The sequence below is a fragment of the Leptonotus elevatus genome, chromosome 8, assembly GCF_054856555.1.
Source record: "Leptonotus elevatus isolate MCC_2025b chromosome 8, RoL_Lele_1.0, whole genome shotgun sequence".
NCBI classification, from domain to species: Eukaryota; Metazoa; Chordata; class Actinopteri; order Syngnathiformes; family Syngnathidae; genus Leptonotus; species Leptonotus elevatus.
Window position 1 is genome coordinate 22,861,577 of NC_141246.1, and position 14,880 is coordinate 22,876,456.

The window sequence follows — 14,880 nt, forward strand, 5'->3', positions numbered from 1 at the left end:
CCTTTTGGTTGGATTAAAGCTCGCTCATTTGTAATTTATGTATCAAAACAACAACAACTTAAATGCAAGTGAAAGTAAATACAATTTCAGAAAAAGCCTTAATAAAGGATATGTTCTTTATTTACAAGTTCAAAATGTCCTTGCGACAAGAAAACCTGTTTGTGCGAAGTAAAGCTGTTTGTAAACACGTTTGCCATCTTTTACTAACCCGAAATCAGTTCAAAATGCAAAATATTCTCGCCAGCATTCACCGCTCAGTGAGATCCTGGCTTTAAGTGTGATGGGCTGACCAAACGTGTCTCCAAAAGCTCAGCATAAAGGTGATGGACTGGCCGTAATATTTCTCCAGACCAGTCCCTATTAAGAAAATGGTGCATCCTCAAATGGAAGGCGGAGGGAAAGGTCTCTAACATCCACTAACTCGGTTATGTCGTCATGTAGGAGCAAAAGAGGATGCCAGTGACAATCTGTAAAATATGACCAAACAAAGTCATTCTGTGCTCAGTCCGTTTATTTTTGTGAAGCTCTTTGTTGTACATAACTTGCTAAGTTTATCTTGATCTTATTAATATTAGCTGGGTAACTTCAACTTGACATCTTGGTAGGTAGTTTACGCTGGGATACTGGGAGCTCTGTGATGTTTCATTGATTTACACAAAGTGAACACAGCATGCATTCGTACCAGGCAATATGAACTTATTTTGTTTTCATCTTTCACATAGCATTTTGTGTTTGCCCGTGGCAATTGTTCTATTACCGACAGTACAGGAAAAATCAACACCTAATCCGTTTACATGTGCCTGTATTAAAAATGGGGATTATTTTGCGGGATTGCAATTCCCAGGATGAGAGAGAGCGACACAGTTGTTGTTTAACTCAGCCTTATCTTGAGATCTGTCTGCTTTTAGCCTCAATAGATATGAAATCCACTTTTCTGTAGATTTTATTCTGAAATATGTCACGCTTCTTATTTCTCCAGCAACACTCACTGACATACTTTGGTACATTCATTTCCATAGTAAGTGTGCAGAAAGATGTTGGATTCAGAAGAGTCATAATAAATAAATTGTGTACTTGCTATGGCTTATTGGGGATGTGTGTCATACTTTGTGAGGACCGGTAAAAACAGTTTAATTATACTTGCAGCAAGTGTTCAAGGAAAACCTCTGGAATGATACATCATAATATCCTGACCTCAGCAGCTTCTAAAAATACTTCTATTGGCCAGCACCAGAATAAACTTTCAAGTCTGCTTAGTTCCAGTAAGTGGGTCCATTTTGGGGAGCTCTGGAGGCTTAAGAACTGTGGTTGTATCTGCATTAGAAGAACAGCTTTTTTGGCCATCCACCGATTGATTTAAAATGTCACAGGCCCGCTATCTGCCCCTGGGCATCCACAGCTGTGCCTGTGAGAGGCCCTGTGTGTGTGTGTAAGTGTGTGTGCGTGTTAAGGCTGAATAGCAGATTAGATTAGCCTTACTATTGTATTTCAACTATGTGTGATCCAAGCATTAAGTTTGAAGATGTTTTGGAGTTTTTAAACTTTTTTGGAGTGATATGTGTTTGGCTTCCTTCTTTGACATGAAACCTGTATTGCGGTATAACATTTTCAAAAGATGAACATTTACAGCTATTATCCTTCCATCCATTCTCTGTACAGCTCACCAGGGTCGTGGGTGTGCTGGAGTGTATCCGAACTGACTTTGGGAAAGAGGTGGTGTACACCCTGGACTGTACACCTGTCAATCACACTGAATATACTGTATAAAGTGCTGTGAAAAAGTATTTGCTCAAATTCTCTTTGGGGGGGGGGGGGGCATAGCTTCTTGACGTTAATGTTTAAGATAATCAAACAAATGTAAACATCAAAGAGAGTCGAAGTACAGATGTTACCCCCCAAAAAAGGCCTTTGACCTAAAGTCATGATGCAAAGGTCCCCTTTGGTATGGACGTACCTTAGGGTCATACAATAAATTTATCCTAAGACGCAAGTTAGATTACACTTAGTATTAGAAATTGACTTTTTTTCTCAAAAAAAATGGCCGCCAAGTCACCAAAAATACTCTGGAGCCCATATGTTTGCTTCTGTTGTTGATATCATGACAAATTTGGTGTCAAAGTATACATTTTGGAGTACAAGGAATTCAATAAAGCTTTAAGTTTTATAAACCAACAGTTTTCTCCTTCACATGGCAAATGGGGCATAACTATGCATGTCTCACATAAATAATTGTGACATCAGAGTGACTTAGGCCTATATTCTCCTTGGGAAATTGAATAATGCATCTAAACAGTGCAGGTACTTATTTGTAGCATGGGAACAGTAAGAGTAGCCTTTGCAAATCAGCTCCAGCAACACATATGATCTGAATTGCAGCTGAGAGATCTGCGGCAGGTGCTAAGGTCTGAGGTAACATGTTTAACACTTTGAGGTTCATAAGACTTAAAAAAAAAAAAAAAGAGTTATATGATGCATTAATGGATAGTTAGTAACTTGCTTTATTGTAGTAAGCTCATTAGTCACTAGTTAACTATTATAACTGTCTTGCTTGTAATCAGAGGTGGACTGGCAAAAAAACAAAAAACTAAATCATCACTGGCATTTTGACTTAAACCATGTGTACGCTTGCACACGTGTGCATGCTCGCAATCCTCTCTATTACTCAGAAATCACCTTGCTCAACACACTCATAATACAAACAGGATCAAGTCTAGGTAAAAATCAACATTTTAGTGAGATTAACTTACTAGATAATGCCATTTTATTTGCTGTTGCTTAGAGTGTACGTCTCTCTCATGCCCTGATTTGCATTTGATAGCTAACAGTCAATCAGAGCCGACATGTTTTGCATGCTGCGATTAATGTCCCGCAGTTATTCAAATCATATAAAAAAAAGCATAATGACACATAAATCTCTTAATTCTTCACAATTGTAAACTGCTTTTTTATTTAGGGTTGTTCCTGCTTGTATTATGAATGTGTTGAGCAAGGTTCTGAATATGTGTGCATTTTATTTCATGAAACCATGAGTGTGGATGGTAAACACCTGATTATTTCTCAGCCATGCTGTTTGCTTCCTATGGTGTGAAAATAATGGATATAATTGACCTTGAATGCAAAAATCAAAAGCTTTATTTTGTTGACAGATTCTTATACAGTTTTTATTCAGATCCTACCACATGTCACTGATGTTGATTGGTTCAGTTTGCTGTGTATATAGTAATTCGATTAATTAGCTGCTCCTTCTAAATTGTGGGTTGGCCTCTTGGGGCAACATGGAGGAAAATAATAATTGAATAGCACTGCATCTGCCCCAAAAGACACTGGCCCACCAGGCATCTGCCCTCTATGCCAGATGGCCAATCCAGTCAGGTTAGTAATGAGTCATCTATATTTAGCTAGCTAGTCACTACTTGACTTCATAATAACTAGCTTGCTTGAAACTGGTTGTCTTTGTTAGCTTCATTAAATCTAGCTAGTAACTAATGTGCTTCCATTATTATTGAAGCAAGCACAGAGCCTACATCAGAGAGCTCAAACTCGCTGAGGACTCGCAGGACGACAAAGTTTCATGTGAGTGCAGCGTCCACCTTTAATTCTGTGTGTGTGTGTGTGTGTGTGTGTGTGTGTGTGTGTGTGTGTGTGTGTTTGTTTGTTTGTTTGTTTGTTTTAATCACTCATGAGCTACTAGCTCAGGCTCTTGACAGATTTAGGCAAAATGTAATTCTGAAGTGACGCCAAGTGGAGTCCCAGTCATGCCTGTTTCAAAATCTGCTGTGTAGAGAGAAGTTGGAGAAGAGAACAAACAATTTCAAGAAAACAAATGTTTTTTTTGTTTTTGTTTTTGGTATGCAAATATGAGGGAGATGAGAGAGGACCGGGACGACCAATCTTGTTCTGAAGAACCATTTATGTTCTGAACTGTTATTAATAAAGATTGAGATTGGATTAGTCTTACTTTTTGAATACTGGAACCCTTTTTTTGGTGGAATACTTGATGCAGCTGATACACACCCAGACTTTAATTCCAGTGGCCCTCATACAAATTGAGTTTGAGACCCCTTGCATACATGTGTCAGCTGGTTCGTTGGCTTCATCATTTGACTCATTTTTTATAATTGTCTATTTATGGTCTTTGTCTTCATGGGGGTCAGCCGCCATCATTGTCGAGTATGGGATAGAAGCAACTCAGTAAAGTTGTGGTAGGCTATATATTTATTCTCCGACTTCGCAACTAGGACCTCCCCCGTTTGAGTGGCATTCCAAGGTAGATTTCCTGGTCGGAGGTTGGAAAACTTAGATTTCCCACTTTCATGAAATGCAGCATTAGATGCTCCCAATCTCAACCGCCAACATGGCAGACAAATACTGATCACGTGACTGAAATTTTTTTTGGGTGGGGGGCCTGAATTCAAGAAAAATGCTATAATTTTAAGGATATGCCTACAGGTCAAGCAAAAATGAAAGGCACTTGCACCCATCCTTTGTTATTTCCCAATGTACCAGAGGACCACAGTGAACACAATCTATTATCATAACTAAAACAAGTTTTATTCAGGTTGAACGGATAGAGATGTAGGCTAAATCCAGAGAGCCTTCGGTTGTTTATATTAAGGGAGCACACTATTACGACTACGGACCTGGGGCAGCTCTCCAAAAATGTGAAAAGAATGCAAAGCATTTCACTTCTAATAACACTGGAGCATCGAGAAGAGAAACATCGATTTCTCCAACAGCAAGGTACAGTATTAAAAAAAAGTCAGTTTAGTACTATTCTGTTGAAATACTGAGGCAGTTTAATCAAATCTAATGTTGTGTATTAGAATTATGTTTTCATTTGCTGTGTTGATTAATGCCTCTCTTTTTCTCTCAACAGCAATTAATATAATAGCATTTAATATCATATATTGTTGCATGATCAGAAAACAACGAAATGAAAACATTTGGAGGCGGGGTGGTAATGTGCGTGCGTGCGTGCGTACATACATGCGTGTGCTTGTGGGCGGTTATAGAGGCTTCTCAGAGAGTGACGCCTTTTCTTTCGTTAATGTGTGAATGAAACCTGGTGATCTGCACTTGCTAGCGGGTTAACATTCGAGTCAAAGCAGCTCATACAGTGGAGGGGACTCGGCGTTTTGGGTGAGTTTCCCGCTCAATGTGTATTATTAGAACTACCTGATAGGAAATCGTTTGATTGGCACGTTATAACTCAAGTTGCAGCGACGTCGGTGCAGCTACTTAGCACGCTAGCAAAGCTAGCTAGTATGCTAGCAAAACGCATTTGCTAGCTTCATAGTCTGACCATTAGTCCTCATTGTACGTTTCCTTTTTTACACACCAACGGTACCTAATGCCTAACTCTGTTAATTCACTATTGGCAAATTTCCGGTGTCGGATGTAGAGATTTCTACTAACTCTTTCAACTCTAGGTTTACACGCAATCGTCCCATTGTTATTGTCTGACTTAATTGCTAGTTTGTTAGCTTAGCATAAGTGGGTTACTTTCCATACCACAAGAACGAACCGTTTTCTACAATAATTACCACAGTGATAATACCACGCATTCACTGATTGCTATCATTAAACAAGTAAGTGTGAATTTATTGTATTAAACATCCCAGTCTGGCACGACATTGTCTCATACGCTCATTTGAGCCGGCACTCATTCATTGGAGCTTGCGTTTTCAAAAGGCAGTGGCTATTTTGCCGTGACAGGCTTTGATTGGTCAATCGCGACTGAGTAATGAATGTATCTAGTTATTTTTATAATCTAACATCTAACCCTACCACTGGGCGTGGTTCCTGCCTTTTGCGTCTTTTCACGGTTTTCTTTCTTTTCTCTTATTTGTTTTTTTTAATTTATTTTTATTTTTGTATAAAGGCTGTTGTCAATAAACTAGTTTAAAAAAAGTATAACGCGGGATTCGAACCCCTTACCTGACGCTGTCGGGTGTTGACCGCCTCGATAATGATGTCAAAGCGTTTGGAAAACTTCCTTGTATACATTTACACGTAGTCCTAAATGTATGTTACAGAACTGATGACTGGATTGGACTAAAACCTGTATCTGTTCCAAGATGTCAAGTAAGGAAACTTTAAAAAAATATATAAATATTTTTTTAGGGTGGTGGATCTGCCTTTGATACATGCAATAATAGCAATTCAGTTCAAGTCAACTAATTGTAACCCAGTGTGAATGAATGTCTGGTGTACAGCAGTATAACTTTTTTTTTCCAGAGAGGCCATCTTATGCTCCCCCACCTCCCCCTGCACCTACAACTGTAAGTATAGTTGAACATATTTACCTGTAATAATGACTTTGTATCTAATTTATGGATATTTCCATAGATTTTCCCACTATACCAAAATATTATATCCTACTGCCACTTATTTTGCTCTCATTTACCATTTGCTTTATTGGTTTCTTTCCTATCTTTAAGCCATTTCTCATTTGTGTTTCTGTCTCATTTGTTTCCATTAGCAAATGCCCAATACTGCAGGATTTGTGGGGTACAACCCTTACAGCCATCTGGCCTACAACAACTACAGACTGGGAGGGAGTCAAAGCAGCAACAGTCGGGTAACGGTATGAATATTGTCATAGCCAAAACAAAAACAACCAGTAAATTTAATACACTGCTAATGAGTTGGTTTGCTAGTTTGAAAGGAATATTTGTCTTAAGCCCCTGTGAGCACCCCCTCCATAAATAGATAAAATAAAATAAAAACAAAATGCATCCATTCACAAGACTTGCCTATACTTTGTTTGAATATATTGCATGCAGCAGATTATTAGTATGATCCCATACATAAAACAGAGTCTGAAACGCTGCATTCCAAACTGCTTTTGCTGGATTCTGACTTCATAATAGTGCGGCTGGCTTAACATCCAGCTGTGTATTCAAACACCACATGCCTTGAAATGCTGCATTTCCAACAGTCATGTTAAGTAACCCATGCCATTCCCGTTGTCATGGCATCATACGCTTGCTGCTTGGCATGACTTCGGCTGCTTCACGCTAATTCAGTCGCTGCATGAAAGCTGTGCTTGGCTAACGCTAATAATGCTGTTGTCTCCCACAGCTGGTAAATCTCAGCTTTAGAAATATTTCCTTTCCTTTTTTTGTTTGTTTGTGTAGTGAATTTTTGTATCGTGTGGTATGGCACTGCCACTTTGCTATCTTTTAAGTGATTATAAATTGTTTTGATTGTGTTTGTGCTCAATTCCAAGTATTTTTTTCAGACTTGCACTGCAGACCCTCAAACATTAGTTAGCTTGTTTAAAGTTATCCTGGTTTCACAGACAGATATCATAGGCTCTCTCGTTTGCTGTTTTATTTTCTCAGAATTCCTCTGGAATAAATATTCCAAAACCACCCAAGCCACCTGATAAGCCCTTGATGCCATATATGAGATACAGTCGTAAGGTACGTACTGCACACTCTCTGAAATATGTTTTGCATCATCATGTGCACATTTGGAACACATGGATACTGTGATCACTTCTGAGTCTGTAAAATATAAACAATGTTTGTAATGTCAGTGTTTGCTTATCAAGATAGGTGTTGTAAAATTAAGCCAGGACACAGTTAGGGCTGTCCTTTTATATAGCACACGGCCTCCTCTGGTTTGTGACCTCTCTGCAAAGAGATAACCACTTATAGCCCCTCCAACCCAACCCAACCCAATCCCACCCCCATGTCTGGTTCTCATCATCAGGTTTGGGATCAAGTAAAAGCCTCCAATCCCGATCTGAAGCTATGGGAAATTGGGAAGATAATCGGTGGCATGTGGAGGGACCTCACTGATGAAGAGAAACAGGATTATTTGAATGACTACGAAGCAGAGAAGGTTGGTTGTTTTACAAGGAATGTTTATGGGTCTGCTATGACTGATGGCCACGAGATACAGTGGATATAAAGTCTACTCACCCCTGTTTAAATACTATTTTTGTGTGATATAAAAACAATGAAACCACAGTAATTAAACTCTCAACTTTTTCTACTGTTATTGAGATCTAACACTTGTATCACTCATTTGAATAAAGGATGATAGTTGCACAAATGTGAACACCCATTTATAAATGGGCTGTGTTCAGAATTAACCAATTGCATTTAAGCTCTGGTAAATGGGAGTCAGCACACCTGCCATAATTGAAAATGTTTTTGTGTTTCCCAAAATAAAGTTCAGATATACTAGTAGCCTGTTCCTTACATGTTTTTGGTTTCTATCAGAGGCCTGAAGATTTTGAGCTAATACCAACTTTTAGTTAAAACTGTCTTATTCCCTCCATGGAACCTACCATGATGGCCATAATCTGCTACAATGTGGGTATGGTGTTCATTTGGTGTGATGGCCTTTTGCATTAAACACACAATATTTTTGGAATTATGATTTTAAAAAGTTCGAGCTTGGTTTCATCTGACTAAAGCTGTCCCAATCACACAGTTTTCAGGTGCTTGGCATCTGGTGAAAAAGGTTAGGTTTAAAAAATATAAATAAAAATTAAGATCATAAAACAAAAAGCCAACTAAAGTTTAAAAAACAAACACATCATGTTGAAATAATATGGGTCAATATCATTGTGGCAGGGCTTAAAGTATTTCAACACCATGTCTGAGAAGAGGGGGAAAAACTTGCTGCACTCTTTTTGTTTTGTTTTTTCCTCCGCCAAGTTGTAGCGTGACCGTTATTTCAGAGTAGTCTTAGCATCCAAGTTGACGGTAGTTTCACCATAGTGAGATAAAATGGAGAGTAAATTCATGTAACCAGGTAGAAGACATTCTAATTGACAAGGGTCTTAAAAACAAAGAGCACTGGATAGAAAACAGGGGTGGACACGACAAGCCTTTAGGGAGCTGGTGCCAGAAACTAAGAGATTCAGGTACTTCTTTCGATGTGTTGAAGCGGGGTGTATGCAACTTTTATCAAAAAGTTCTGTGACATCACAAATTACACTGGCCATAATGCAGCGGTTCGCACTGTTCAACATACAAAAGGTTTGCCAAGAGCAACAGCCACAGTTGAGGGTGATGTTATGCCTGTAAGCCATTACATAGGGCTCCCACCCTTCTTTTCACTAGGGCTGGGTGAGTACTGATACCAGGCCTTATTTCAAGGTATCGGTACTCGCGACTGCGGCAATACCCTCGTGGCTATTTTACGACCAGGGGCTAGAAATGAGAAGAATACAAAATTGCAATTTCACACAATTTTAATGAAAATGCGATATACATGTATATATATATAGGTTTTGTGTCAAAAGTACTAGTGGAATTGGTACATGGTAGCAATGAGTATTCGTGCTGGTATCGGCCTGAAAAACAAAAGTGCGGTAGTATAAAACATCTCTGTTCTTCACCAATTATGGATCAACATCCAGCTCCTAATATCACTGCTGTGACTTTTCTCCACTTGATTGTCTTCACTGTGTCTTCATACTTAAATGCTTTGGAAATCTTTTGTACTCTTCTCCTTGCTGATGAATAAATCCCTCTAATGCTGTTTAAGTTATCTGCAGACTGTATTTGTGCCCTCAAACTGTTGGGAAAGCCTACTAAAACAGCTGCAATAATTTTGGTGTTAATATTAGCGACACTTTAAATGGTGGCATGTGTGTGTTGGCTCCCATTTAACATGGGCTTGAGTATTATTCAGTTTAAATATATCACCAATTATAAGAGTGTTCAATTTGTAACTACATTATTCCTACTCCCCCCCCCAATGTTTTTTTTTCCAATTTGTGCAGAAAAACATTTGAAATAACTTATTTTGGACTCCTATTACAAAAACCTGGCATTTTGATGAGTTGTGTAGACTGATGTGTCTCCAGCAGTTGTGGGTCCCTCCAGTCATCATTGCTTCCTGTATAACAATCCTGCATAACCTCTTTCCTTATCTAGATTTATCTGGTGTGCGCTTGCTTGCCTTCACCTGGTAATTTCTGTCATCTCCAACATAGATTGAATATAATGAAAGCATGAAGGCCTATCACAACTCGCCAGCTTACCTGGCCTACGTCAATGCAAAAAGCCGCGCTGAAGCAGCACTAGAAGAAGAGAGCCGTCAGCGGCAGTCTAGACTGGACAAGGGCGAGCCATACATGAGTATTCAGCCAGCTGAGGATCCAGATGGTAAGGCCACTTGGCTTCATTTGTTTTTCACCACAATTTACAGCACAGTGCTGCAATTACTTTAGCAGGACCACACAAACTGTACTTGTGTTTTCCGCAGGTACCACTATATTAACTTTTTTTTTTTTATTTGGCAATTGCGTCTATTTTTGAGCAGCCAAATGTCATGCACAGCTTGCAGGTTCTGCAAAATGAACATTCTTTTTGTTCCCGTTTAAACGCACACACATGCACACGCACACACAAGAATAAAATGTTAACATGAGTTACACCCATTTCGAGGAAATGGTACTTGCCCAGAATGTAGATGGCTGACGGTGGAAGATAACAGCATTAGTGCTCCCAAAGGCTACATGCCTATTGTGATTCATTACTTGATGTTTGTAAATAGATTAACCTTAGCAACACAATTTATTCCGTTGAAACGTCACAATTAGATAACTCAAGAATGTCAGGTTAGCATCAGTATGTTGAGTCGATTATTTGCTTATCTCTGTAGTAGTAACAAAAAACCATTTGAACCGGAAATTATTATTATTTATTTGGATTTTTGGGGGGGAAGATGTGAGTGCATCTAATTGAACCAAATTAAATCGTTCCACTTTGAAATATATTTAAATCATGGGTGTCAAACTTGCGGCCAGTGGGCCAGATGAGTTTCTTAAAGGGTCCACGACTTGCTCTTTTAAAAAAAAGAAGGAATGTCGGACCAATTAAATTAATCTGACGGCCAAAATCAAAACTTATAAATTTGTCATTTCACAAGTAATCCTAAGATTACACACAACCTAAAGTTAGGGTTTGTTGAGAAAAAAAAGTAAAATAAAAACATAGACCAACATAAATCAAACATTAATGTGCTGAACGTGACACACATTATGACATGGATTAATGCCCTAGAACTGTACCATGCAATGCATTCTGGGAACAATATATAATATAATATATATGCAAAACAGGTAGATACAACATGCCCGGAACTCATATGGCCTAAGTGTTGATGTGTCATTTGCATTTATTTTTTTTGAACAAAATATTAACAGTTGAGCCCTGCAATTTATGGCTGGCCTGCAAATAGCGAATATCTGAGTATAACTGACGCCAATTGTTTTGAAGTTATATACCATGATTTTACCGGTCTGGCCCACATGGTAATATATTTTCCTGAGCTAATATGAGTTTGACACCCCTGTATAGAATTGTCAAGTTATTTCAAATGTATGTAAAATGACGACAAAAAGCCATTGTCTTACCCTCTCGAACTGAGCCGTACCAAATAGAATCGTTCCACTTTCTAATTGAACCATCCTTGAATCGTTTGGCACCCAGCGTATAGAAAACCGTACAGAGTTGTCTTTGTGGAGAGATGCACACCACACAGGTACATTACCAGTGGCACTATTTAAACATTACGCCTTTTGCAAAATTTCTGTAATTTTCATCAAGGTTTACTGAAGCTGCACAAATATACTTTTGAAGGCTTTAGTTAACGTATATATTTTTTCCGTCCATGTCTTCCTAGATTATGATGATGGCTTTTCAATAAAGCACTCTGCAGCAGCCCGTTTCCAGCGCAACCACCGTCTGATCAGTGAGATTCTCAGTGAGAGTGTCGTGCCTGATGTGCGGTCTGTTGTCACAACTGCCCGTATGCAGGTCCTGAAACGTCAGGTCCAGTCTTTGATGGTTCACCAGGTATATTCACGTTTTGGCTTGTAATGCATGCATACATAGGTCATATAACGTTAGTCGTATTTGCTAACTGTTGCCTCTTGTCTCCTACCACAGAGAAAGTTGGAAGCAGAGTTGCTTCAAATTGAAGATCGCCACCAGGATAAGAAACGAAAATTCATTGAAGCCACAGATTCATTCACAAATGAGCTCAAAAGAGTATGGCCTCTTTTTTCCCCCTCCATCAAATATTGTTGAAACACTCCCACTCCAGGCCCATTTTGCATGTTTAACTGTACAGTGAGCAGCTCTGATAAAGTTCCAGCCTACATTTGCCTTGAGCCATAAGCTTCTGTTCAATTCATCCACATGTTGTAGCAGTCTAATAGCTGTAATCTGCCATTTGTTTCTCTGGAATTAAATGCAGCATTTTTTGGCTGCCTGTCAACGATTTAAGACAGGTGGCGCCTTTTGTCTCATCTTATGTCCATTGTTCTTTGATAGCATACTGTAAAATGTTAATATGAGGCTTTTGATGAACTTGATCAAATGTCCTTTTCAGCTTTGCTGTATGAAAGTGGAAGTGGACATGGAGAAGATTTCTGCCGAGATCTCAGCAGCCGAAGAGGCAGCCCGCAAACGGATGGCTGAGCGGGAGAAAGATGCAGTGGACAGAGGAACTAAAGAGGCCCCCACCTGTGTGCCGGTAGCAGCAGCAGAAGAAGAAAAACATGGCAAAGCCCAGCCAAATACTCTCAGTGACAGTACCAACAAGGGAGGTGAGAACAGTGAGTTGATCAGCAAAGAGCCATCAGGTGAGCCATATAACTAGTCATGACTAATCAAAATGTCTGGCTCACAGAACAAACCCTATTTTCTACCACCAGGTGTTTTCTCTTTCATAAATGTTGTTTTCCTTCTGTTCCAATGCTGCAGGGAAGCAGAAGGCTGCAGAGGAACTTCAGGAACAGCCTGGCAGCGAAGAGGGGGCCTCGGAGGACAAGGAAAGTGTCCTGGAGGGAGCCATGGAGGAGGGAACCAGTGACAGTAACACGGGTTCAGAAACCACTTCTGCTCAGACAGAAGATGCTCTGACCAGCGAGCCATCTGAAGGTTCCAGCAGAGCAAGATCAACCCACTGAGTCACACGCTTGTCTTTGATAGGGATGGGTACCTTTGAGAATTGAACCGGTTTGGTTCCAAATCACGTTACCTGGGAATTGATACCGGTACTCAAACGGTACCAATTTTTAGTATGAGCGAAAGAGGATGAAGTAAAAATAAAGGTATAATATTTTACAATGAATAAAGTATGAATAATACAAACAAATTAATATTACAAAATAGGGCTGGGTAGAGATTTCTAATTTCCTGAATCGATTAGATTTCGATTCACAAGAGTTCGATTTAAACTTTTCCCAACTCACTTCACTTTAATCCGATATTGATTAATTATGGAACATCAATTCTTCTTAAATATCAAAGACATGATAAAAACTCCACAGACATTTACATTTCAAATTAAAGTTTGCGGAGGCAGCAACTGGTTAAATGATTTAGTTTATGAATGAAAGAAACAAGTTTTTTAATCACTTAAGTGTGACACTAACCTTGATATCAGCAAGGATGAGATGAACATATTTTTTAAATTATAATTTAGCAATTGTAAATATAAATGAAAAACATTCTGAATTGTCTTCAAGTGCAATAAGTCAGGTTTTTCATAAAAGTAAGAATATACTTTTAAACTCATGTGAACAGTAAATTTCAAGAAAATTGTAAGATGAAAAAAATGGCCTTTAAAATAAAAAATTCTAATGAATTTATGGGAAAAATAGATAAAAAATTATTGATTTATGGGTTTATGAATTTGTATCTGGCTCGAAAAGGAAAATTATCGATTATTCAATTCCCCCTCCCCCCAGCCCTATTACAAAATACAAAGTGTAAAACAAAGTCCTCTGCAGGAACAGCTCCAGTAGTATTATTATTATTTATTATTATTATCTCTCCCGTTGCAAAGGGGGGTGGGCTAAAAAAGTAATTTATAAATATATTTTGGAATATCCAATAAAATCCTGGCGGGGCTTAATGGGGTTCAAGAACCACCCTCGCACAGACACAATTTTAGAAAGACGCACACTTAAGAACTGAAACATGGTACCGTTTGATTTCATGTGAATCAGTGCTCGGAAATACTGACCTCACAATTGGTACTTACCCAACAAATATACCATCTACGGTTAGTGATGGTAAAATGAAGCTTCATGAACTACTTGTGATATGTTTTTTTCCAAAGATGCAGTGGAAATTTAATCAATTTCTATTGCACTAGAACACCATCTAGAGGAGTGAAAAAAATATTGCAAGTGGTTCATGAACCTTCATTTTCCCATCACAAATTCTTTGGTACCCATCCTTAGGTCTCTGAACTATTGGACTTTTCATCTGCTGGATGCTCATGCAGTTTGCCACCTATCATTTCCTATCTGAAGTAACCATATTTCATCCACAACTGCCCTAAGCTCATTTCAGCGAGTATCAATTCGTAACTCCCATTCTATTGCGAATCAAATCTGATCACATGTTAAACAACATCATGTGAATCAAGTGTTTGTGTATGTATGTGTTGTAGTATAATTTTTTAATACAAATAACTTTGTTGGTCACGAGCTGTGCGATGTTGGCAGGAGACACTGTTTACTATTTTGTATTGGTACCATGTTGACTAGAATATATTTTTTGTCCCTAGTAGTGTAGTAAAGCTAGCTAATCGTTCTTAATTTGTTATCCTAGTCCATAGCCGTGTTAGATATATCACACAGTCATCAGTGCTGTACAATGATCAGATAACCAGTGTTCTCAAGTTTAATAGCTGTCAATCAAGTCAAGAGCAGATCATGCTCAAAACCTAAAGATATTGAGTCGATATCGGTCATACAGCGTACGAGGTTTGCTTGAATAAGAATATTCACCTCATACAGCAGCATGAACAGTCCAGAATACGAAGTCTTGAAGCAATTTTTTCTGTATGCATTTTTGCCAATAAACTTTTTTAATTATTAAAAAACCCGCT

At 38.7% G+C, this 14,880-nt stretch overlaps 1 protein-coding gene across 3 annotated transcripts; it reads left to right on the forward strand.

The window, feature by feature from the left end:
• Positions 1 to 4,987: 4,987 nt before the first annotated feature.
• smarce1 (SWI/SNF related BAF chromatin remodeling complex subunit E1) lies at positions 4,988 to 14,868 on the forward strand. Of its 3 annotated transcripts, none has more exons than XM_086083171.1 (11): positions 4,988 to 5,139; positions 6,036 to 6,084; positions 6,238 to 6,281; positions 6,482 to 6,586; positions 7,347 to 7,427; positions 7,720 to 7,851; positions 9,962 to 10,133; positions 11,656 to 11,828; positions 11,922 to 12,023; positions 12,367 to 12,619; positions 12,741 to 14,868. In XM_086083171.1, the coding sequence occupies exons 2-11, from the start codon at positions 6,078 to 6,080 to the stop codon at positions 12,944 to 12,946; spliced, it is 1,275 nt and encodes a 424-aa protein (XP_085939297.1). In that variant the 5' UTR covers positions 4,988 to 5,139; positions 6,036 to 6,077; the 3' UTR covers positions 12,947 to 14,868. The 3 variants fall into 3 exon arrangements, with proteins under 3 accessions (XP_085939297.1, XP_085939299.1, XP_085939298.1); XM_086083173.1 differs by having other exon boundaries at positions 12,367 to 12,583; XM_086083172.1 differs by having other exon boundaries at positions 6,482 to 6,580.
• The last annotated feature ends 12 nt before the right edge of the window (positions 14,869 to 14,880 follow it).